Below are 26,903 nucleotides of genomic sequence, written 5' to 3' on the forward strand. Positions count from 1 at the left end.
ACTCACTTATCTGCCTGGTCCTATAATTGAGCTTGGGACTCCAAGTCTAACCTTTGTCTCTCAGCTTGTTAAATGAAACCTGATTTGTTTCCTATCACTCATTACTCTTTGCTGACTATGTCAAGTCTCTGGGTGAACTGTTGTATAGAATCCTGAATCATCATTTGGTAGAGGATGCAGTGTGCTGACTTAATTTCCAGTGGCGTTCAGAAAACCTGGCTGGGAGCTTGCTTTGGAGTCTAGATTTAGCCATAGGCTACATGTTTTAGGTGGTTCCCTGGTGGCTGAGATGGTAAAGAATCCACCTGCAATGTGGGAGACCTGGATTCATTCCCAGGGTTGGAAAGATCCCCTGGAGGAGGGCATGCAACCCCCTCCAGTATACTTGCCTGGAGAATCCCCACGGACAGAGGAGCCTGGCCTATTACAGTCCATGGAGTTGCAAAGAGTCAGACACGACTCAGTGAACTAATTACAGCACACAGCACAGTGGTAAAGAACCCTCCTGCCAATGCAGGAGACATAAGAAACAAGGGCTTGTTCCCTGGGTTGGGAAGATCCCCTGGAGAAGGGAATGGCAACCCACTCCAGTACTCTTGCCTGGAGAATTCCACAGACCGAGGAGCCTGGCAGGCTATAGTCCATGGGATTAGCAACTTAGCATGCACGTGCACGTTTTAGACATTTTAATTCTTACTGAACCTAAAGGTAAATAAATCCTTTTGAGAAGTCACGTCTGATTTCTCCCTTACTCCCCACATCCAATCAACAGCCACCTCTTCTTGGTTCTCTAGCATCTTGAGACTTTGTTACTGCCTATCTGGATTCTGCAGTAGCATCTCAGCTGCTATAAATTTAGTAACTGCCCCAATCAGCACACTCTAACACAGCTTCTTTCTAAATTAGATTTAACTATATCATGTACCACACACTATCCAAATATAAAACATCAATAGATATACTTAGAATGAATATGCATAGAATCAAATTCAGATTTAGCCAAACATTCAAAATCTACCCAAACCCTTCTTCAGCCTACTTTCCATTTTTTTTTTTTTTCTTTTCTCACTCTACCACGCATCCACTGTGACTCCAGCCTCAGTTCATGGGCTTTCTCCCCTCCAAGTCACTGCTCAAGTGTTTAAAGACATATCCATTGTTTAAGTCTCTTCAAATCCTAGCTCTTTATGACACTTTTACAAGTCCCTTCAGATGAAATTAATCTGTCCTGCCTCTGTTCTCTTGGGATGTTTTCCCCTGCTCTTATCAGACTCTGCCTTGAATTACAGTTCCTTGTATTTTTCTCATGCCCTGCATTTAAGCCTAGGGAGGCAGGGACCATAATTTACACATCTTTTTATTTTTTGCACCTAACAGAGAGTTTAGCACAAGTTTTCTATTTGTTTCAAATAGAAAATCTATTTCTTGAAGAACTTGATGACTTGTCCTTAGAGATATGTCCTTAAGATATCCTTAAAGATACAAGATTCTAGGCCTCACTTTCTTTCTCCAGGATAAAATTAATTCTTTTGTTTTAACAGTTTATATTTGTGAAGTTTGAAAATACTTATTAAGAATCATACTCATCACCCCTGCCAATTCTTACAAAAATGAAATAATATGACAAATTCAAAATGTGGGACATTCTATCCGACAATACACCAGGACTGTTAAACAAGTGTCAGTCTTATAAAAACCAACCAATAAAAATGACAAGGAGAGTGTTCTATATTTTAAGAAACGCATAACCAAAGGTAATGTATAACCTTCCTTGGATCCTCGATAAGACAAAAAATCATAAAAGATAGTTTTGGCACAATCATGGGAATTATATACAAAACATTAGTATTAAATTGATATGACATTTCTTGGGTACAATAATAATAGTAACAATAATATCATGATTTATGTGGGAAAATATCCTTATTTGTTAGGAGACATATACAGAGTTATTTCTGAATGAAATAACGATGTCAGCAACTTATTTTCAAATGGCTCAGCCAGAAAAAGTATACGTGTATATATATATGTGTGTGTGTGTGTGTGTATATATATACACAAGAGAGAGAGAGATATATAGCAAGATATATATATATGTGTATATATATATATATATATAGAGAGAGAGAGAGAGAGAGAGAGCAAGAGAGAGAGAGAAAGCAAAAGTGGGAAAAATTTTGTTGTTGTTTGGCCACTCAGTCATGTCTGACTCTTTGCAACCCCATGGACTGCAGCACGCCAGCTTCCCTGTCCTTCACTATTTCCTTGAGTTTGCTCAAACTCATGTCCATTGAAATGGTGATACCATCCAATCAGTTCATCCTCTGTCATCCCCTTCTCCACCTGCCTTCCATCTTGCTCAGCATCAGGGTCTTTTCCAATGAGTTGGCTCTTTGCATCAGGTGGCCGAAGTATTGGAGCTTCAGCTTTAGCATCACTCCTTCCAATGTGTCTTCAGGACAGATTTCCTTTCGGATTGACTGGTTTGAACTCCATGCTGTTCAAAGGACTCTCAAGAGTCTTCTCCAACACCACAGTTCAAAAGCATAAATTCTTTGGCACTCAGCTTTCTTTATGGTCCAACTCTCACATTGATACATGACTACTGGCAAAACCATAGCTTTCACTAGACGGACCTTTGTTGGCAAAGTGATGTTTCTACTTGTTAATATGTGTCTAAGTTTGTCATAGCTTTTCTTCCAAGGAGCAAACATCTTTTAATTTCATGGCTGCAGTCACAATCTGCAGTGATTTTGGAGCCCAAGAAAATAAAGTCTGTCACTGTTTCCATTGTTTTCCCATCTATTTGCCATGAAGTGATGGGACTGGATGCCATGATCTTCGTTTTTTGAATGTTCAGTTTTAAGCCAGCTTTTTCAGTCTCCTCTTTCACCTTCATCAAGAGGCTCTTTAGTTCCTCTTTGCTTTTTGCCATAAGGGAGGTGTCATCTGCATAACTGAGGTTATTGATATTTCTCCCTGCAGTCTTTATTCCAGCTTGTGCTTCATCCATCCTGGCATTTCACATGATGTATCCTGCATATAAGTTAAATAACCAGGATGACAATATACAGCCTTCAGTTCAGTTCAGTTCAGTCGCTCAGTCATGTCTGATTCTTTGCGACCCCACGGATTGCAGCATGTGAGGCCTCCCTCCATCATCAACTCCTGGAGTTTACTCAAATGCATGTCCATTGAGTTGGTGATGCCATCCAACCATCTCATCCTCTGACATCTCCTTCTCCTACTGCCTTCAATCTTTCCCAACTTCAGGGTCTTTTTGATGAGTCAGTTCTTTGCATCAGGTGGCCAAAATATTGGAGTTTCAGCTTCAATATCAGTCGTTCCTGTGAATATTCGGGATTGATTTCCTTTAGGATGGACTGGTTGCATCTCCTTGCAGGCCAAGGGACTCTCAAGAGTCTTCTCCAACACTACAGTTCAAGAGTGTCAATTCTTCGGCACTCAGCTTTCTTTATAGTCCAACTCTCACATCATACATGACTACTAGAAAAACCATAGCTTTGACTGGACAGACCTTTGTTGGCAAAGTAATGTCTGTGCTTTTATTTTGCTGTCTAGGTTGGTCATAACTTTTCTTCCAAGGAGTAAACATCTTTTAACTTCATAACTGCAGTCTCCATCTGCAGTGATTTTGGTGCCCCCCAAAATACAGTCTTGTCACTGTTTCTGCTATTTCCCGGTCTATTTGCCATGAAGTTATGGGATCTGATGCCATGATCTTAGTTTTCTGAATGTTGAACTTTAAGCCAACTTTTTCACTCTCTTCTTTCACTTTTATCAAGAGGCTCTTTAGTTCTTCGCTTTCTGCCATAAGTGTGATGTCATCTGCATATCTGTGGTTATTGATATTTCTCCTGGCAATCTTGATTCCAGCTTGTGCTTCCTCCAGCCTGGCATTTTGCATACTGTACTCTGCATATAAATTAAATGAGCAGGGTGACAATATACAGCCTTGACGTACTCCTTTCCCTGTTTGGAAGCAGTCTATGGTCCAAAGTCCAGTTCTAACTGTTGCTTCCTGACCTGCAATAAATTTCTCAATAGGCAGGTCAGGTGGTCTGGTTTTCCTATCTCTTTCAGAATTTTCCACGGTTTGTAGTGATCCACACAGTCAGAGGCTTTGGCATAGTCAATAAAGCAGAAATAGATGGTTTTCTGGAACTCTCTTGCTTTTTTGATAATCCAGTGGATATTGGCAATTTGATCTCTGGTTCCTCTGCCTTTCTAAAACCAGCTTGAACATCTGGAAATTCACGGTTCATGTGTTGCTGAAGCCTGGCTTGAAGAATTTTGAGCATTACTTTACTAGTGTGTGAGAAGAGTGCAGTTGTGCGGTAGTTTGAGCATTCTTTGGCATTGCCTTTCTTTGGGATTGGAATGAAAACTGACCTTTTCCAGTCCTGTGGCCACTGCTGAGTCTTCCAAATTTGCAGGCATATTGAGTGCAACACTTTCACAACATCATCTTTCAGGATTTGAAATAGTTCAACTGGAATTCCATCACCTCCACTAGTTTTGTTTGTAGTGATGTTTCCAAAGGCCTGCTTGACTTCGCATTCCAGGATGTCTGGCTCTAAGTTAGTGATCATACCATCGTGATTATCTGGGTTGTGAAGATCTTTTTTGTATAGTTCTTCTGTGTATTCTTGCTACCTCTTCTTAATATCTTCTGCTTCTGTTAAATTCATACTATTTATGTCCTTTATTGTGCCCATCTTTGCATGAAATGTTCCCTTGGTATCTCTAATTTTCTTGAAGAGATCTCTAGTCTTTCCCATTCTATTGTTTTCCTCTATTTCTTTGCACTGATCACTGAGGATGGCTTTCTTATTTCTCCTTGCTATTCTCTGGAACTTTGCATTCAAATGGGTATATCTTTCCTTTTCTCCTTTGGTTTTCACTTCTCTTCTTTTCACAGCTATTTGTAAGGCCTCCTCAGACAGCCATTTTGCTTTTTTGCATTTCTGGGGGATGGTCTTGATCCCTGTCTCCTGTACAATGTCATGAACCTCTGTCCATAGTTAATCAGGCACTCTGTCTATCAGATCTAGTCTCTTAAATCTATTTCTCACTTCCACTGTATAATCATAAGGGATTTGATTTAGGTCATACCTGAATGGTCTAGTGGTTTTCCCTACTTCAGTTTATGTCTGAATTTGGCAATAAGGAGTTCATGATCCAAGCCATAGTCAGCTCACATTGTTATTTTTGCTGACTGTATAGAGCTTCTCCATCGTTGGCTGCAAAGAATGTAATCAATCTGATTTTGCTATTTACCATCTGGTGATGTCCATGTGTAGAGTCTTCTCTTGTGTTGCTGGAAGAGGGTGTTTGCTATGACCAGTGGGTTCTCTTGGCAAAACTCTATGAGCCTTTGCCCTGCTTCATTCTGTACTCCAAGGCCAAATTTGCCTGTTACTCCAGGTGTTTCTTGACTTCTTACTTTTGCATTACAGTCCCCTATAATGAAAAGGACATCTTTTTGGGGTGTTAGTTCTAGAAGGTCTTGCAGGTCTTCATAGAACTGTTCAGCTTCAGCTTCTTCAGCATTATTGGTCAGGGCATAGACTTGGATTACCATGATACAGAATGGTTTGCCTTGGAAATGAACAGAAATCATTCTGTCGTTTTTGAGATTGCATCCAAGTACTGCATTTCGGACTCTTTTGTTGACTATGATGGCTACTCCATTTCTTCTAAGGGATTCTTGCCCACAATAGTAGATATAATGGTCATCTGAGTTAACTTCACCCATTCCAGTCCATTTTAGTTTTCTGATTCATAGAATGTTGATGTTCACTCTTGCCATCTCCTGTTTGACCACTTCCAATTTGCCTTGATTCATGGACCTGACATTCCAGGTTCCTATGCAATATTGCTCTTTACAGCATCAGCCCTTGCTTCTATCACCAGTCACAACCACAACTGGGTATTGTTTTTGCTTTGGCTCCATCCCTTCGTTCTTTCTGGAGTTATTTCTCCACTGATCTCCAGTAGCATATTGGGCACCTGCTGACCTGGGGAGTTTCTCTTTCAGTATCCTATCATTTTGCCTTTTCATACAGTTCATGGGGTTCTCTAAGGCAAGAATACTGAAGTGGTTTGCCCTTCCCTTCTCCAGTGGACCACATTTTGTCAGAACTCTTCACCATGACCCATTCATCTTGGGTGGCCCTATATGGCATGGCTCTTAGTTTCATTGAGTTAGACAAGGCTGTGGTCCATGTGATCAGATTGGTTAGTTTTCTATATACAGCCTTAAGGTACTCCTTTTCCAATTTGGAACCAGTCCGTTTTTCAATGTCTGGTTCTAACTGTTGCTTCTTGACCTGCATACAGATTTCTCAGGAGGCAGGTAAGGTGTTCTGGTATTCCCATCTCTTTAAGAATTTTCCACAGTTTGTTGTGATCCACACAGTGAAAGGTTTTAGTGTAGTTAATGAAGCAGAAATAGCTGTTTTTCTGAATTCCCTTGATTTTTTTTCTATGATCCAACAGATGTTGGCAGTTTGATCTCTGGTTCCTCTGCCTTTTCTAAATCCAGCTTGTATATCTGGAAATTCTTGGTTCACATACTGTTGAAGTCTGCTTGAAGGATTTTGAGCATTATCTTGCTAGTATGTGAAATGAGTGCAAATTGTGCAGTAGTTTGAACATTCTTTGCCATTGCCCTTCTTTGGGATTAGAATGAAAACTGACCTTTTCCAGTCCTGTGGCCATTGTGTTTTTCAAATTTTTTGGCATATTGAGTACAACACTTTAACAGAATCATCTTTTAGATTTGAAATAGCTCAGCCGGAATTCCATCACCTCCACCAGCTTTGTTCATAATAATGCTTCCTAAGGCTCACTTGATTTCACACTCTAGAATGTCTGGCTCTAGGTGAGTGATCACACCATTGTGGTTTCCACGTCATTAAGAGTTTTTTTTTCTGTAGTTCTGTGTATTCTTTCACTTCTTATTAATATCTTCTGCTTCTGTTAGGTACGTATTATTTCTGTCCTTTTACCCATCTTTGCGTGAAATGTTCCCTTGGTATCTCTAATTTTCTTGAATCGATCTCTAGTCTTTCCCATTCTATTGTTTTCCTCTGTTTCTTTGCATTGTTCACTTAAGAAGCCTTTCTTAAGTGAACAATAAGGGAAAATATTAGTAATTACTAAATCTAGCTGAAGAATATAGGGTACTTCATTGTACTATTCCTTCAGTTTTTCTATAGGTTAAAAACTTTCAAAATAAACTTAGGGAAAAAGGAAGAAGCCAAAAGACCTGGTTTAATTTCCTAACTATATTCTTTTTTATCTAATAATAAGTTAATAGCTAAGCAATGAAAACAAAACAGTTATTTGGGTATAACTTTATATTTAGGAATAAAACCAGCTAACAGTCAGTCATGTACTTAGTTGTAAGAATTACAAAATCAGAAATAAAGTTCTATTGCTCATTAGAGGGACTTCTCATATTTTATGGCTTATACTTTCTAAGGAAATACGCTGGAGGAAATGGACTAGGTGTGTATTAAGGAGTTTAAGTTTGCACTATGGGTAGATATGGAAATATTTAACAAACCCTAACTTTTCTTTTTCACAAGTCTTCATGTCTATGAAAGTGATTATAATTATTTGCCCCCTTTCTCTAGGTAAAAAGAAAAAATCAGCTGTATCTTTGCTTAGTTGTAGCTAAATTGCTCTGGTTGATAGAAGCAGAGATATAAATATATTGGTGTAAAAGGACACATAGGAGATAAGACTATGTATTTATTGCCCATTTATGTAATTACATGTGTCACTGAGGACAAAGGTCTTTAAAACAAAGACAAAAGGCAGAGTAGAAGCAGTTCCCTACAGTAAGATAGATGGACTTGCTACCACTTCCCTCTTCATGAATTTTCCTTCTGCGTGCTTGCAGATCCTTCTGGCTTTATAATCACATTTGAAAACTTGACCATCTTTTTGGGCACAGTTCAATGGCTGAAGAGATGCTTCACTCCAATAAAAAGAAAATGAAAAATTTTCAAGAGCATTCATAGGCTTCGAGCCAAGAGGAGAGCAACTTCATTCCTGAGATCTGGTAGTTGTTCCAGGAGGAAGTAACAACCGAGACCACAGTACCATGGATGTGGTAGGCGAAAACGAGGCCCTCCAACAGTTCTTTGAAGGTAAGAGACCTGTTTTCAACACCTGGGAGATGACATTGCTTACAATCACTGTTTCACCTTTTTGGAATTCACTTAATCTTGGCTTTCAAAGAAATGTAATTGTACTAACTGTTCTAAAGTCAGAAGTTCAGGTTTGTTTGTTGTGTTTGTAGCAAAAAATCAGTGGTGTAGATAGTGATTTTTGAATATTCAGGATTTCCATCTTATAGCTTCGTTATTAAAAGAATCAAGATGTCAGCATTCCTATGGTACTAGAATTTGTCTCTGTCCTATGCTAGATTTTTTTCCAATCCCTATGTTTCATAAAGCTAGAAAGATACTTACTACTTACTTCTAAATAAGATACTACTTTTCTTCTAAAATTATTGAATATAGCACAACAAAAACGTAAAAGTTTACTAAGACAATTTTTCTCTTGGTATAATTAAATACAAAACAGCCTAACAGCAAAGAAGCACCTCTTTCCCCATTCCCATCTGTGTTTTTCATAACACTTAAAAAATATGTAACTATTGAGTGATGATTTGTTTTTGAGGGTAAGTATCTTTCTCCCCAAGGGGAGGCTTACTATATGACATGGTTTCACAGATTTTCTTTTTTCTAAAAACCTGAAATGGCGGTAGCACTTCTCATATTTAGTTGGGTTGATATTCTCATGATGGGGCCACTGGAAATGTCAGCAAGGCCTTGCCTTCTTGTGCCATCTTTTAGGGAGCCACTGGGAGGCTGCACACTAGTGCAGCTAGAGTTCCTTATCAGTTAGCCATGCTCGGACTTCCATGGAACAGGAAATGTGGCCAGAGCGTTTGCACATTTCCAGGTATTTCCCAGGAGAGAGTATGAGAATAATTGAGGGCAGACCTGCTCACTCACAGAATCCCAAGGGCAGTTAGCAGCATATTGAGAAAGTGCTTTTGGCATTTCTTGTGATTAGTAAAGTGCCTGACAAATAATAGACGTTTAAAAGTTGAATGACCATATTGTGTCAAACACTAAAGAGTGTTTCTACCAGAGAAACAGTGAGATTCTAGGTCACTGTCAGAAGGCATTAGCACAGTTCAGTAGGTCCAATGGCTTGAATTTTGCCAGATGGGGCAAGAAAAATATAGGACCTAGAGAAGTATTGTGTTACTCTAGATCTATAATCTATCTCGTTATATTCTATCTCCGACAGTGTCCAAGTCAATATGTCCACTTGGGTCACACAGTAGGTACAATAATGTGGCTCAATTGTTGTCGCCTGATTTTATATCCTATGCAACTTTCATTTGAATAGAGTAGAAAGCTCCGAGCTACAGTTATATCTGCTTTATTTTAGAGAAACCATTCATTTTCTAAAAGCACAAAACCTACCTAGTTTTATTCCAGAGCTGGAGAAAACCTGAAAAGTTCATCTGGTCTACCTGTTTTTTGGTGGTGCTATCATATCTATAGGGTCACTACGTTGTCCTTGTTCATGCTATTTTCTGAAGTTTTTGGGGATATAGTTTCCACAAATCCTCTCTATAGCTGGTTACAAAAATCTTATTATTGTATCTTTCTTAGCCCAAACTAAACTTGGGCTCCTTTTGGAGACTTTTTAACTGGGGAGGAATAATTTCTCCATGGAAAGAGAATAAAATGGTCAGTGTTTTCTTACATTATCTTTGAATGAATAGATTGAAAAGATGGTGAATTTTGAAATAAAAAAATAGTACTAGTTATTTAAGTGATTCCCCTCCCCTTGAAAATCACAGGGCTGGTTGTCAATTTTTTATTACCTATTCAGCAAATATCTATCACTGACTGTGTGCCAAGTCCAACAATCACCTCTTTGAAGCCTGTAGAGCTTTGAAGAATTTCCCTTAGATTATGATTTCCTTTCTCAGATATTCCTTAGAATGAGGACAGCAAAATTGGATATGCTATTCTCATGAGGAGGGCCAGTTATATGTTGTTCTCCTGTTTATATATCACCTTCCAATTAAGTGCTGCTGCTGCTGCTGCTAAGTCACTTCAGTCGTGTCTGACTCTGTGCGACCCCAGAGACGGCAGCCCACCAGGTTCCCCTGTCCTTGGGATTCTCCAGGCAAGAACACTGGAGTGGGTTGCCATTTCCTTCTCCAGTGCATGAAAGTGAAAAGTGAAAGTGAAGTTGCTCAGTCGTGTCTTGACTCTTAGCGACCCCATGGACTGCAGCCCACCAGGCTCCTCCGTCCATGTGCAGTCTCATATAAAAAACTAAGGTCTGAAAAACAAGAAAAGTTTTCTTAATTTGTTACCCACCTGAAAGCTAATTTTTCATTTCCTCAAACTCTTCATTCTAATAAACTGAATCCTAAATAATATATTTTTCCTTATGAACACTTTTGTATTAAAAAGTATCTGGACTGCCAATATCATTGTGAATTAAATGACCTTGAACGTCAGAGTTCATGCTGATTATGCTAAATCTTTACTGTGTGTCTCAGGAAAATGACAAGAACAAAGAGTGGTTCTAGGCAACTGGCAAGCCTCATTTTATTGCCTGCCAATGATGCAATAAGTAGTCCCATCAACTAAAGCAGAAGAGGTGGATCACATTCTCCAGGGATCCCAACATCCACTGGAAGCTCAGATATTATGTGAAATATTTGTTTTTTTAATAAAGCTGATATCACTGCAAGAGAAAAGTTGTCAGAGGAGAGGCACATTATTTTATGTATAACAACCAAAAATTGATTACAACTTATAGTAGTGGTGAATTAGTTAAAAATATTATAGTTCTTTTATATAATGGAATATTTTATAGTTAGTAAAAATGATGATGATAAGGAAAATATTAATGATGTAAAGCAGAAACATGGGTTAAAAATTGGTATATTATAATTATATATATATATATTTCTAGAACAGAGTTTATTTAAATTGACCTGAAAAGAGTTACTATATATACACATATGCATGCACATATACTATATATACACACATGCACATATACATGGTAAAACTGGATGATTACACTACAAGTATTAGAGTAGTTATCTCTTAGCAGTAGGACTATTGAGATTTTTAGTTTCTTCTTTATTATCTCAGTGCTTCAAACTTGGAATGTACTATGTCATAGGTTATCTTAAATAAAGGGCATTGGATTTAATTCTGCAAAACTCTTCTGTTAGAGTCTCTTTTTTGCATAAAGAAAAATTGTAAAAGACATTGACATGGATGAAAAAAAGATTACTGGGTATCTTCCACAGAAAACCTGTGGCGGATTCATTTTGATATTTGGCAAAACTAATACAGTTATGTAAAGTTTAAAAATAAAATAAAATTAAAAAAAAAAAAAAAAGAAAACTATGCCTGCATCATGTCCTCTGGGCTATCAAATTCTATGGGATTTTCACCTTTTACTGTTTTAGAGCTATTCTGAAACTCTGTAAATTGTAGATGATTGATATCAATGCAATGAATTTTGTCTATAGATATGTAAATCAATTATCTCCTTTTGGGGATCAATAGTTTCAGTAGAGTTTCAGCGGAGTAGGAAATGGCAACTTGCTCCAATACTCTTGCCTGGGAAATCCCATGGATAGAGGAGCCTGGCGGGCTACAGTCCACGGGGTTGCAAAAGTAGTCAGACACGACTGAGCAACTAAACAACAACAGTTTCAGTAAAACCCAAGTTTCCAATTATTATTAAATTCATTCCATAGCATAGCTAGACTTAGATTATCTATCTGCTTATCTATCTATATACCTATATAGATCTATCTATCCATCTATCTATCTTTGTTCATCTTTCTAGATACCTAGATCTAGATCGGCTGTTTGAATATTCCTTGAAACAGTTCTAACATCTTAATTTCCTTAATTAAGTAAATAAAAATCTTTGACATGTGTTCATCTTTTATTTGTTTAAGTCATGATTTTATCTTTAAAAATATATATCCTTTAACACTTGCCAAGTTTTAAGTTAGTTAACTTAGATTTTGTTTTATCTTAAATTCAAACCAGATTAATAATGTTTACTGAACATTTACTAGGCGTCTTAACCCTTATGGCAGAAAGTGAAGAGGAACTAAAAAGCCTCTTGATGAAAGTGAAAGAGGAGAGTGAAAAAGTTGGCTTAAAGCTCAACATTCAGAAAATTAAGATCATGGCATCTGGTCCCATCACTTCACGGGAAATAGATGGGGAAACAGTGGCAGACTTTATTTTTCTGGGCTCCAAAATCACTGCAGATGGTGATTGCAGCCATAAAATTAAAAAACTCTTACTCCTTGGAAGGAAAGTTATGACCAACCTAGACAGCATATTCAAAAGCAGAGACATTACTTTGCCAACAAAGGTCCATCTAGTCAAGGCTATGGTTTTTCTAGTAGTCATGTATGGATGTGAGAGTTGGACTGTGAAGAAAGCTGAGCGCCTAAGAATTGTTGCTTTTGAGCTGTGGTGTTGGAGAAGACTCTTGAGAGTCCCTTGAACTGCAAGGAAATCCAATCAGTCCATCCTAAAGGAAATCAGTCCTGAGATTTCTTTGGAAGGACTGATGCTAAAACCGAAATGCCAATATTTTGGCCACCTCATGCGAAGAGTTGACTCACTGGAAAAGACTCTGATGCTGGGAGGGATTGGGGGCAGGAGGAGAAGGGGACGACAGAGGATGAGATGGCTGGATGGCATCACCGACTCGATGGACATGAGTTTGGGTGAACTCCGGGAGCTGGTGATGGACAGGGAGGCCTGGCGTGCTGCGATTCATGGGGTCACAAAGAGTCGGACAAAACTGAGTGACTGAACTGAACTGAAGTACTATTCCATTCACTTTACACCATTATCTCATTTAATTCTTACAACTTCCTGGGTAAAAAATGAATATGACATAAAGTATGTTATATCCCATCCCTCAGTTTATTTCACTCATTTTGATAGCTGTGACCTTACATTCTAAATTTGTTTCCCTATGGGTATTTCTTTTGGACTACTATGATATCAAGATTCATCTTTTATTTCCCGTGGGAATCATTTTAAACTAGCTTTTAGTTTATAAAAGCTAATTTGAGAATATTTTATAGTTCATTAATTTAATCTTTAAGAAGAAATTTTCTAAGTTGGTGAGAAGCTATTTAGCTCATCCTCTTCACAGGGTCTGGAAGTAGGTTCTCAAATGCTTGTTGGCTTATCATGAAATAAAGAGGAGATTCCTGCCCTGACTGAGCAGAAATGGAAAAACTACATACAGTTGTCCTTCAGTATCCAGTCCCTCTGATACCAAAATCCACAAATGCTCAAGTCTCTTATATAAAATGGCAATAGTATTTGCATATTAACTTATGTACATCATACTTTAAATAATCTATAGATTATTTATAATACCCAGTACAAGGTAAATACTATGTGAGTAGTTGCTAGAATGTGGCAAAATCAAGTTTTGCTTTGTGGAACTTTCTGGGATCTTTTTTCCCAAATATTTTCCATCCTTGGTTGGTTGAAATCTGCAAATGTGTGACTCGCAGACATGGAGGGCCGAGTCTCCTAAGAGTGAATCACATGGAAAAGCAGAAGATGGAAACTAGCTGAAGAAACTCCTACTCACCTATTGAAGTTTGAGGGTTGAAAGGTATCTCCTAGAAGCAGAAGCTGTGCATGTGCGGGAAGCACTGAACAGCTCCTGAGAACTAAGAGGAAGAACAGGCCCTGCAGGAAGCTGCTGTCAAACAAGCGTCAATATATTTCCTGCCCTCCTCTCTCTGCTTAAGATTTAAATTTCTAATTACCTATTATTAAAGTAGGGTGGTAGGGATTTAGGCAAAAACATCTGCTACACGTGAGTTGTACAGGATTATTATGGAGGTGCTAAGTTTTCTTGGAAGTGAAGAAAATGCTGAAAACTCTGGAGCAGAAAAGCAGTGACTCAAGGGACTGACCCCAGATAGAACATCTAGAAAGGCGTCTAGAAAGGCGTCAAAGTCATCAAGTCTCCAAGGCGTTGGGAGAATTGTTGAGACAAGAGAAATGTAGCTTGGAAAAGTGCCTATATGGTGTCAGCATACAGTAGACAGAAATACTTATAGAATAAATGGATGAAGATTATTCTACTCAGTAGTTTAAACTCTAGGTTAGGCACATCTAGTAAGTTCAGATATGAGAAGAAGAAAAACTAGCATATGATAAAGAATCTGCTTGCAATGCAGGAGATGCAGGTTTGATCCCTGCATTGGGAAGATCCCCTGGAGAAGGGAATGGCAACCCACTGCAGTATTCTTGCCTAGAAAATCCCATCGACAAAGGAGCCTGGTGGGCGACTGTCCATGGGGCCTCAAAGAGTCAGGCCCAACTGAGTGACTAACACACACACAGCATAAAGGTTCAGTGAATAAAACAGAGGCAGATTATACAAAATGCTGCCGGTTGGTGGAAAGCCTCAGATTCCATTATTACCAAAGGTAAAGTCATAAATGTCTCAAGTGATTCCTGTATATTACTTCTCCAAAAGTGAAACCAACTCTGATTGGTTGATGTTTCTGAATTCCTGTGGTTGGAATCAGAAGCTCTGAGCAACTGAATGCAGTGTAGAGGGCTGGCCCTGGCGAAGAGTCTTGCGGGTAAAGGGTGTCTTTGACCAGTCTCTCAATCTTTGTCTTTCATTCACTTTAGGACCACCACTTTCTCACCTCTCACAAACTAGCATCCTTATTCCCTCTTCCTTCTGTCCCAATAAAACCTGAGTTTGCACAGAAGGTACAAATGGTGAAAGATCTGATGCCACCTGACATCTCTAAAGCATTTTGTTTCCAATGTACTTTCATAGAACACAGTTGTTTTGATCAAATGAATCAAAAAGATTACCTTCTCTAAGGGTAGGTTTGGTTGATCTCTCATGGTGGAATTTTAGACATCATGTTGCATCCTAGTATTTCTGAAATTATCACACGGAGATAGGAGCTCCTTGTTTATTGATGAGATCGCCTCTGTTTCTGTTCGGAAACAGTATAGACTTTTCAGGAGACTGGGAACAAGAACACATCAAGGACAAGAAGAACCACCCAGATAATTCAAGCAGCTTATAATTATCTGAACACTTCTATCTGATGCTGGAAAGTGGTTAGAAACTATGTTACCTTATCATGAAGCATCCAGAACAAAGAAGTATGGGCTTGCTGCCATTAAGAAAAAAAAATCCTTTATTCTTTCATTCTGGGATCCCCAAGGTGAAGGCGATTTTATTAGAATTTAAAATGTGCTATAACTAGGTCAGAGCTAACTTCTGTCACCGCACACATCCTACATTTGAGACCTGCCAGCGTTATTAGCAACTCTAGGGAATCCTGGAACAAAATTACTCAGACAAATGCTTCTGAGCAGAGACTCCACCACTTTCTTTGGTGTTATTGATGTCAAACTTCTCAACTTGGGAGTTAGAAGTCACCTTCCTGAAGACTCCACAATTTCTTGGGAGCTAAGCATTGAATACATGGACAGTTGTGGGAAAGACAGATAACCTAAAATAAGAAATAGTTATCACTGTTAATCACACCATTTAGTGATAACAGCTCTTCACATTTTGGTGTTGATCTTGTGGTGTGTTTATTAGGATCATACTATTTATACTCTTTATTTTTCATTTTTTTAAAGTCATCTCAACTTTAAAAAAAATTTGCTGTGTCAGTTCTTAGCTGAGGCATTCAATCTTTATTGAGGCATGCGAGGTCTTTAGCTGTGGTATGTGAACGCTTAGTTGTGGCATGCGGGATCTAGTTTTCTGACCAGGGATTGAACCCAGGCCCCCTGCCTTGGGAACTCAGAGTCTTAGCCATTGGATCAGCAGGGAAGTCCCCTAAGTTAACATTTTAAAGTTTTAGTTTTCTCCATCTGTGAAATGGGGATAATAACACCTACCTCTTGGGGTTGTGAGCATTAATGATAAAATATTGAAATGATGAGGTAAATGATAGTTATTGATTTTTAATTATAGCATTTACAAGTGTGAAGGAACAAAATTATTCTATTTATTTTGAAACAAGAACGAGTAAAAGCTACATACATTTTTTTTTCAAAGTAATACTTCTGTCCCCATGGAGTTATTACAACTTTTACATGTTCACATTAATTCTAGAGCCTTTATAATCATAAAATCCATTTATAGCCTTTAGTTGCCAAGCAACAAAGGACAAAGTACTGAGTAGTTCCTTTTATTGCAAAAGGTTCAGCTTTTCCATGTTGATCTTGAAATCAACATTTTTTAGAAAAAAAAAAAAACCAGAATAATGAAACTTAATATTTGTGTTTTGTGGGCTTTCCTTGATTGGGGATAGAATCAAAGCTAAAAGGAATAAATTGTTATTATTGTCTGTTCTTGAATGGACTAAAGCATTTATGCTAACTTCATAGTAAATCTGTAAGAAGTTCTGAAGTTGGGGCACTGCAAATTCACTTTAAGGAGAGAACTTGTTTCATTTTACTTCTGTTCTGTGATGTTCTCCCTGTAAGAAAACTGGTTCTTTGATCTATCAGTTGTCTTTTGGAAAAGGCTGGGGCACTTTAAAATACATAAAAATACATAAAATGTAATAAAAAAACATAAAATGTTTTCTGCTGACTTTGGTAACCACTGACCTCAAACAGGTTATTCAGCCATGGATTGGCAGGGTTTGGGAAGCTGGCTTTGAGCTTCCCATAACAAAATTGTATTCTCTACTTCTTTGAAAGGTTTCAAAGTTTTAGTTACTTCTATTGTTTTTAAATGTAGATAATCTTGATGAAAGTCAAAGAGGAGAGTGAAAAAGTTGGGCTAAATCTCAACATTCAGAAAACTAAGATCATGGCATCTGGTCCCATCACTTTATGGGAAATAGATGGGGAAACTGGAAACAGTGGCAGACTTTATTTTTCTGGGCTCCAAAATCACTGTAGATGGTGATTGCAGCCATGAAATTGAAAGATGCTTACTCCTTGAAAGGAAAGTTATGACCAACCTAGATAGCATATTCAAAAGCAGAGATATTACTTTGCCAACAAAGGTCCATCTAGTCAAGGCTATGGTTTTTCCAGTGGTCATGTATGGATGTGAGAGTTGGACTGTGAAGAAGGCTGAGCGCCGAAGAATTGATGCTTTTGAACTGTGGTGTTGGAGAAGACTCTTGAGAGTCACTTGGACTGCAAGGAGATCCAAACAGTCCATTCTAAAGGAGACCAGTCCTGGGTGTTCTTTGGAAGGACTGATGCTGAAGCTGAAACTCCAATACTTTGGCCACCTCATGCGAAGAGTTGACTCACTGGAAAAGACTCTGATGCTGGGAGGGATTGGGGGCAGGAGGAGAAGGGGACGACAGAGGATGAGATGGCTGGATGGCATCACCAACTAGATGGACATGAGTTTGAGTGAACTCCAGGAGTTGGTGATGGACAGGGAGGCCTGGCGTGCTGCGATTCATGGGGTCGCAAAGAGCTGGACATGACTGAGTGACTGAACTGAACTGAATTAGTAAGTAAAGGTTAGAAATCCAAAGTGAATAAAAAAAATATAATATCCTGTAAAATACTCTAGTAAAATTTATATTTTTAAAAGCTTATAAAAGCATGTATGGGAATAGCTTTTTAAATCTGCATGGTTATTTGTCTCATTATGCATATTAAAATAGTGAAAAAGCATTATTGAGAATTTTACTCCTCTTGCTCCATATGCATTCTGTGTGTGAGACTCTATAGAGGCAAAATGTGGACACAAAGATCCTCTTTTTCCTTCCCTGGTGGATTAGAGAATCTTTTTGCTTTGAAACAAATCTGTCAAGTTACAAAAATCCTGTGTTTGGGGGTGGGGATGAGGAACAGAGAAGGGATAGGCAGGGAAAGAATATTCATTATGTGTCAAACACTAGTAGTATTAAAGAAAAAAAATTCAATGCCTCTTGTTAAAGCATGGTTTTGTTGCTGTTTAGTCTCTAAGTCATGTCTGACTCTTTCTCACTCTCATAGACTGTAGACTGCTGGGCTCCTCTCTCCATGGATTTCCCAGTTAAGAATACTGGAGTGGGTTGCTATTTCTTTCTCCAGGGGATTTTCCCAAACCAGGGATCAAACTCTTGTCTCCTGCATTGGCAGACAGATTCTTTACCAGTGAGCCAGCTGGGAAGCACAAAGCATAATAAAGGAGGACTTTATTCAAGAGAAGGGCTGTTATAGCAAGTAATAACCACTGGGGTGGAATTTTGCAGTGAGGGAAGGAGACTGAGCTCAACTCCCAATACCGCAAGTGGGAATTTATAGTCAGGGAGCAGGGTAAGGGGGGAGATTGTTCATAAATTGACCTAAGGAGATTCTTCCTGAAAGCAGGCTGGGCGGTCAGATGGTGACCTAGGGGATGGGGGAGGATGAGGGGCTGGATTGACATCAAGGGTGATCAGATCTGAAGGACAAGGAATTCTGGTTAAACTGATTTATCAGGATTCTTGCTAAAACTGCAAAATGAAGAGAGAAACATGGAAATAGACCTCACTGAAAAAAGTTCAGGGGAGCCTGAGTACAGTCTGTTCGTAGTGGGATTATATATGTTATCACTTTTAGTTTGCAAGTGACACTCTAAGATGGTAAAACCTATCTTCTTTTTTAGATAAGGAAACAGACCCAAAGAGGTTCAAGAACTGGAGTTAAACCCAAGTCTGACTGGCTTGTGATTTTCCAAAGCTCCTGCTTTTCTTACCTCCAGGTTACATGGGGCTCCCTCCTTCTGGAACACCCTCCCCCTTTTCATTCACCTGGCTAACAGCAGTTAGTTCACCCTCGGGGTCCCTGCTTCAGTATCCACCTGTCAGGGCTCCCGTGTATTCCAGGGCATTTTGCATTTCACCCATCAAAGCCTGGATTACCTTTTTCTGTGTCTATCTCCTGTGGACTCCTGGTAGTAAGGAACTATGTCTCATTCATTCCTATAGCCTCGGCAGCTGGGGACTGGCACAGTAGTGGGCATTTGACCATATTTGCCAAATCAACAAGTAAACAAATCTGAGCTTGATCTCTCTTCAAGATCCTAAGTCTTCTGGAGAAATCTCTTTTATTTCTTGCATTGAAAAGGACATGAGTCTGTCCTACATCTGGCTAAAGACTCGGCCCTCAGCCAGTGCTCTGCTGGTCTGTCCCCTTTGTCTGGGTTGGCAGGAAGGAAGGCTTTGCTGACACAGGCAGGAACACTGAAAGCCACAGGACAAGCAGCTTCCTGGTCACATTTTCCTGAATCTGTGCAGTGTAGGCCCAGGGGGCATTGATTTGTAGATGAGTCAACTCTCCTGTTGACTGTGGGTGGGCAGCCCCACTTTAGCTCTGCTTCCTTTGGGGTGTCTTCCTCCTCATCCTTCTCCTTCTTCTTCCTCCTTCTGCTTTCCCTTCCTCCTCTATTTTGACCCTCAGTAGAATTAGACTTTCTAATAGAAAAAACCAGGAATTCCAGGTGGCACGGTTGGTAAAGAATCCACCTGCCAATTCAGGAGATGCAAGAGACACAAGTTCTATCCCTGGGCCAGGAAGATCCCCTGGAGGAGGAAATGGCAACCCACTGCAGTACTCTTGCCTGGAGAATTCCATGGACATAGGAGCCTGGCAGGCTACAGGCCACGGGGTTGCAAAGAGTTGGACATGACCAACACATGCACAAATAGAATAAACTACAGCAATAATTCTTCAAATCTTGGACATAAAAGAGAGTCCTTGTTGTATTCCTATACTACTTAAAAGAAATGTGATTGGTTTCTGTTTCCCAAATTTGTCTTCCACAGTTAAATTAATATGGTTAACATGCTGATTGTGTTTTATTTCTCTTCTTTTGTTTTATTTTTCCTGTATGTATTAACATTAGTATGTGCTGTTGAAGAGAAAATGGACACAGCATAAAAGTTTAATACTCATGCTGAATGGCTGGAAGGCATCTGGAAAAACGGATCTCCAGGCTGCCAGAAAGGCCAGAGGATCTTGCTTAATTTATATTTCAAATAATTAATTTTAAAGGAGAAGAAGTATGAGCTTGATGATCAGTTAGTGAAGACACTGAAATACTGTCATGAAAACTGAGTAAACAGACCAGTTCCCTCTCCTACCTTAAATCCCGTGAATTGTTAGATGATTCTACCAGAAGTTGTGCCACAAGGACAGATCTCCAAAGGTACTGAGCCAATCAGCCATCATTTATTATTTACACTGAACAACACTGAGTTTGTGAAAAAAGCAATTCAGGACACAGTCACATGGCATTGTAACAATGTTAATGCTGAAAGAACTATATTTCTAAGGTGTAAACAGCAGACACTCTACCTTTTTTCCTCCTAACAGAAGCTTGATGTGTTCAGACAAAGGAGAGTCCTTGAGAACAGGAAGGGTAGGCACTAATGCAGGTGATGGAAACCAGTTATCCTAATTTCATTTGCCTCCTCCCTCTTCTCTTCCCTCAACATTCGGTGGCCACAACTCTTCCTTCTAACAACCTTTTTATAAAGGGTGAATCCCTGTGTTTTCTGAAGTACTTAACTATGAATTATAACTTGATGTGTCCTTTAAATTTTTACTAGGAATGTTCTTGTTTTTATTAGCTTTTGAGTGGTTTATCCCATACTCATTCATTATTTCACATGATTTTGCAGAAACCAAGTTTATTCAGGAACATGTATGTTATGTTATAGTAGAAAACACTGCAATAAGAACCCCTGCCATAAAAAAAAAGAACCCCTGCAATGACAACTGTGTTATTGCTACTTGAGCAAGTTACTTAAGTTTCCTGAGACTATTTGCTCTTCTGAAAAATAGGAATAATACTTGTACCTATCTAGCAGAATAAAATTATTGTTTGGAATGAGTGAGAAAGTAAATGTAAAATTCTTTGCATGGTATGGGTACATAAAACGTGCTCAGCAAATTTACCAAGTTTATTATTATTTTATTACTTATATATGTTATTACTCATATTTTTCTCCATTGAGCATCTTGTATGTGGCTTGACTTATGATTCTTTCTCACTTTATTGGCTCTCCTTCAGACATCCTAATTTGTGGGCATTCCTCTTAAGGTATGGGGCCCAGGTCATTAATACTGGACCTGTGCCTACAGGAACAGGGACTTACCCTCCCAGTTCTGTCCTCAATGATTTCAGGAGGAAATTTGTTTCTTTGTTTTCCCAATACTTCTTCATGATGACAAGACTAAATTGATGTCTCTATCATCCATTTACTTAAAATTCAGGTTTCCCCATCTCATATTTACATAATGGAGAAAATCAATGGAAAGCTGAATGCTTAAGCTACTAAATTTCATCTTGTCAGAGTCAGCCATCAGTCCATTTGCTGAGATTTGACCTGAATTTTTTTAAAATTTAAATTAATTAATTTAATTGGAGGCTAATTACAATATTGTGGTGGGTTTTGCCATACATTGACATGAATCAGCCATGGATGTACATGTATCCCCCATGTCCTAAATCCCCGCTTCCACCTCCCTCCACATCCCATCCCTCTGGGTTGTCCCAGTGCACCGGCTTTGAGTGCTGTTTCAGGCATCAAACTTGGACTGGCTATCTGTTTCACCTATGGTAATATGCATGTTTCAATGTTATTCCCTCAAATCATTCCACCCTCACCTTCTCCCACAGAGTCCAAAAGTCTGTTCTTTATATCTGTGTCTCTTTTGCTGTCTCGTATATAGGGTCATCATTACCATCTTTCTAAATTCCATATACATGCATTAGTATACCGTATTGGTGTTTTTCTTTCTGGCTTACTTCACTCTGTATAACAGGCTCCAGTTTCATCCACCTCATTAGAACTGACTCAAATGCATTCTTTTTAATAGCTGCGTAATATTCCATTGTGTATATGTGACACAACTTTCGTATCCATTTGTCTGCCAATGGACATCTAGGTTGCTTACATATCCTGGCTATTGTAAACAGTGCTGCGATGAATATTGGGGTACACATGTCTCTTTCAATTCTGGTTTTCTTGGTGTGTATGCCCAGCAGTGGGATTGCTAGGTTGTATGGCAGCTCTGTTTACAGTTTTTTAAGGAATCTCCACACTGTTCTCTATAGTGTCTGTACTAGTTTGCATTCCCACCAACAATGTAAGAGGGTTCCCTTTTCTCCACACCCTCTCCAGCATTTATTGCTTGTACACTTTTGGATCGTAGCCATTCTGACTGGCGTGAAATGGTACCTCATTGTGGTTTTGATTTGTATTTCTCTGATAATGAGTGATGTTGAGCATCTTTTCATGTGTTTGTTAGCCACCTGTATGTCTTCTTTGGAGAAATGTCTGTTTAGTGCTTTGGCCCATTTTTTGATTGGGTCATTTATTTTTCTGGTATTGAGCTGCAGGAGCTGCTTGTATATTTTTGAGATTAATTTTTTGTCAGTTGCCTCATTTGCTATTATTTTCTCCCATTCTGAAGGCTGTCTTTTCACTCACCTTGCTTATAGTTTTCTTCGTTTTGCAAAAGCTTTTAAGTTTAATTAGATCCCATTTGTTTATTTTTGCTTTTATTTCCTTTGTTCTGGGAGGTGGGTCATAGAGGATCTTGCTGTGATTTATGTCAGAGAGTTCTGCCTATGTTTTCCTCTAGGTGTTTTATAGTTTCTGGCCATACATTTAGATCTTTAATCCATTTTGAGTTTATTTTTGTGTATGGTGTTAGAAGTGTTCTAGTTTCATTCTTTTACAGGTGGTTGACCAGTTTTCCCAGAACCACTTGTTAAAGAGATTGTCTTTTCTCCATTGTATATTTTTGCCTCCTTTGTCAAAGCTAAGGTGTCCATAAGTGCATGGATTCATCTCTGGGATTTCTGTTTTGTTCCACTGATCTATATTTCTGTCTTTGTGCCAGTACCATACTGTCTTGATGACTGTAGCTTTGTAGTATAGTCTGACTGACTTTTTAAAAATTGGAGTATAGTTGATTTACAATGTGTTAGTTTCTGCTGTACAACAAAGTGAATCAGTTGTACATATACATATATCCACTCTTTTTAAATTCTATTTCCATATAGGTCATTATAGTACTGAAGAGAGTTCACTGTAATATACAGTAGATTCTTATTAGTTACCTATTTTATATATAGAATTGTGTATATCAGATCAGATCAGTCTCTCAGTCATGTCCGACTCTTTGCGACCCCATGAATTGCAGCACACCAGGCCTCCGTGTCCATCACCAACTCCCAGAGTTCACTGAGACTCACGTCCATTGAGTCAGTGATGCCATCCAGCATCTCATCCTCTGTCGTCCCCTTCTCCTCTTGCCCCCAATCCATCCCAGCATCAGAGTCTTTTCCAATGAGTCAACTCTTCGCATGAGGTGGCCAAAGTATTGGAGCTTCAGCTTTAGCATCATTCCTTCCAAAGAAATCCCAGGGCTGATCTCCTTCAGAATGGACTGTTTGGATCTCCTTGCAGTCCAAGGGACTCTCAAGAGTCTTCTCCAACACCACAGTTCAAAAGCATCAATTCTTCGGCGCTCAGCCTTCTTCACAGTCCAACTCTCACATCCATACATGACCACTGGAAAAACCATAGCCTTGACTAGACGAACCTGTGTTGGCAAAGTAATGTCTCTGCTTTTGAATATGCTATCTAGGTTGGTCATAACTTTCCTTCCGAGAAGTAAGCATCCTTTAATTTCATGGCTGAAGTCACCATCTGTAGTGATTTTGGAGCCCAGAAAAATAAGGTCTGTCACTGTTTCCACTGTTTCCCCATCTATTTCCCATGAAGTGATGGGACTGGATGCCATGATCTTCGTTTTCTGAATGTTGAAATTTAAGCCAGCTTTTTCACTCTCCACTTTCACTTTCATCAAGAGGCTTATTAGTTCCTCTTCACTTTCTGCCATAAGGGTGGTGTCATCTGCATATCTGAGGTTATTGATATTTCTCCCGGCAATCTTGATCCAGCTTGTGTTTCTTCCAGTCCAGCGTTTCTCATGATGTACTCTGCATATAAGTTAAATAAACAGGGTGACAATATACAGCCTTGACGAACTCCTTTTCCTATTTGGAGCCACTCTGTTGTTCCATGTCCAGTTCTAACTGTTGCTTCCTGACCTGCATACAGATTTCTCAAGAGGCAGATCAGGTGGTCTGGTATTCCCATCTCTTTCAGAATTTTCCACAGTTTATTGTGATCCACACAGTCAAAGGCTTTGGCATAGTCAATAAAGCAGAAATAGATGTTTTTCTGGAACTCTCTTGCTTTTTCCATGATCCAGTGGATGTTGGCAATTTGATCTCTGGTTCCTCTGCCTTTTCTAAAACCAGCTTGAACATCAGGAAGTTCACGGTCACATATTGCTGAAGCCTGGCTTGGAGAATTTTGAGCATTACTTTACTAGCGTGTGAGATGAGTGCCATTGTGCAGCAGTTTGAGCATTCTTTGGCACTGCCTTTCTTTGGGATTGGAATGAAAACTGACCTTTTCCAGTCCTGTGGCCACTGCTGAGTTTTCCAAAGTTGCTGGCGTATTGAGTGCAGCACTTTCACAGCATCATCTTTCAGGATTTGGAATAGCTCAACTGGAATTCCATCACCTCCACTAGCTTTGTTTGGAGTGATGCTTTCTAAGGCCCACTTGACTTCATGTTCCAGGATGTCTGGCTCTAAGTTAGTGATCATACCATCGTGATTATCTGGGTTGTGAAGATGTTTTTTGTACAGTTCTTCTGTGTATTCTTGCCACCTCTTCTTAATATCTTCTGCTTCTGTTAGGTCCATACCATTTCTGTCCTTTATTGAGCCCATCTTTGCATGAAATGTTCCTTTGGTATCTCTGATTTTCTTAAAGAGATCCCTAGTCTTTCCCTTTCTGTTGTTTTCCTCTATTTCTTTGCATTGATCGCTGAAGAAGGCCTTCTTATCTCTTCTTGCTATTCTTTGGAACTCTGCATTCAGATGTTTATATCTTTCCTTTTCTCCTTTGCTTTTTGCTTCTCTTCTTTTCACAGCTATTTGTAAGGCCTCCCCAGACAGCCATTTTGCTTTTTTGAATTTCTTTTCCATGGGAATGGTCTTGATCTCTGTCTCCTGTAGAATGTCACGAACCTCATTCCATAGTTCATCAGGCACTCTATCTATCAGATCTAGTCCCTTAAATCTATGTCTCACTTCCACTGTATAATCATAAGGGATTTGATTTAGGTCATACCTGAATGGTCTAGTGGTTTTCCCTACTTTCTTCAATTTCGGTCTGAATTTGGCAATAAGGAGTTCATGGTCTGAGCCACAGTCAGCTCCTGGTCTTGTTTTTGCTGACTGTATAGAGCTTCTCCATCTTTGGCTGCAAAGAATATAATCAATCTGATTTCGGTGTTGACCATCTGGTGATGTCCATGTATAGAGTCTTCTCTTGTGTTGTTGGAAGAGGGTGTTTGTTATGACCAGTGCATTTTCTTGGCAGAACTCTCTTAGTCTTTGCCCTGCTTCATTCCGTATTGCAAGGCCAAATTTGCCTGTTACTCCAGGTGTTTCTTGACTTCCTACTTTTGCATTCCAGACCCCTATAATGAAAAGGACATCTTTTTGGGGTGTTAGTTCTAAAAGGTCTTGTAGGTCTTCATAGAACTGTTCAACTTCAGCTTCTTCAGCGTTACTGGTTGGGGCATAGACTTGGATTACTGTGATATTGAATGGTTTGCCTTGGAAACGAACAGAGATCATTCTGTCATTTTTGAGATTGCATCCAAGTACTGCATTTCAGACTCTTTTGTTGACCATGATGGCTACTCCATTTCTTCTGAGGGATTCCTGCCCACAGTAATAGAATTGTGTATATAAATCTCTCAATTTATCCATCCTCTCACTTTCCCCCTTGGTACCCCTAAGTTTATTTTCTACTTCTGTGACTCTATTATTTCTGTTTTGTAAATAAGTCCATTTGTACCTTGGAGATCCAACCAGTCAATCTTAAAGGAAATCAGTCCTGAATATTCATTGGAAGGACTGATGCTGAAGCTGAAACTCCAGTACTTTGGCCATCTGATGCAAAGAACCGACTCTTTGGAAAAGACCCTGATGCTGAGAAAGATTGAAGGCGGGAGGAGAAGGGAAAGACAGAGGATGAGATGGTTGGATGGCATCATTGACGTGATGGACATGAGTTTGAGTAGGCTCTGGGAGTTGGTGATGGACAGGGAAGCCTGGTGTGCTGCAGTCCATGGGGTCGCAAAGAGCTGGAGACTACTGAGCAATTGAACTGAACTGAACCATTTGTACCATTAAAAAAAATTCCACATATAATCAATATCATATAATATTTATCTTTTTCTGTCTTACTTCCCTTGTGGTTCAGCAGGTAAAGAATCTGCCTGTAATGCAGGAGACCTGGGTTCAATCCTTGGGTTGGGAAGATCCTTGGAGAAGGGAAAGGCTACCCACTCCATTATTCTGGCCTGGAGAATTCCATGAACTGTATAGTCCATGGGGTTGCAGAGAGTCAAACATGACTGAGTGACTTTAACTCACTCAGTATGACTATCTCTAGTGACCTGACTCCTTTATACTGTATTTGCACCTTGTTCCTCTCCTTTGGGCCATCTGTATATGTGGCAGGTTTGCCTTTTCTATACTTGTTCAAATTACAAATAACCTTATTGAGAAGGATAAGAGCAGAGTCATTTTTACAGTAAGTTTTAGGATTTTCTCTGGGTTAGTGTGCTGGAGTTCAGTTGTTCTCCCAGATACAAATTCACCCAATTCTAATGTAATTTCCTCTATCTTTCTGTGTTTGAGCTACAAGTATA

General features: G+C 39.2%; 1 protein-coding gene across 2 annotated transcripts in view; it reads left to right on the plus strand.

Annotated features, from left to right (window-relative positions):
* The first annotated feature begins 7,198 nt into the window (after window positions 1–7,198).
* The window catches only part of MYRFL (myelin regulatory factor like), a 123,941-nt gene continuing 104,236 nt past the window's right edge, over window positions 7,199–26,903 (plus strand). The window contains exon 1 of one of the 2 annotated variants that reach the window (XM_025283961.3): window positions 7,199–8,183. In XM_025283961.3, coding sequence (XP_025139746.3) covers window positions 8,138–8,183 — 46 coding nt within the window. In that variant the 5' untranslated portion in view covers window positions 7,199–8,137. The remainder of the gene's footprint in view (window positions 8,184–26,903) is intronic. The other variant, XM_025283959.3, reaches the window with a different exon arrangement.

This window comes from Bubalus bubalis, chromosome 4, assembly GCF_019923935.1.
Source record: "Bubalus bubalis isolate 160015118507 breed Murrah chromosome 4, NDDB_SH_1, whole genome shotgun sequence".
In the NCBI taxonomy this organism is placed as follows: Eukaryota; Metazoa; Chordata; class Mammalia; order Artiodactyla; family Bovidae; genus Bubalus; species Bubalus bubalis.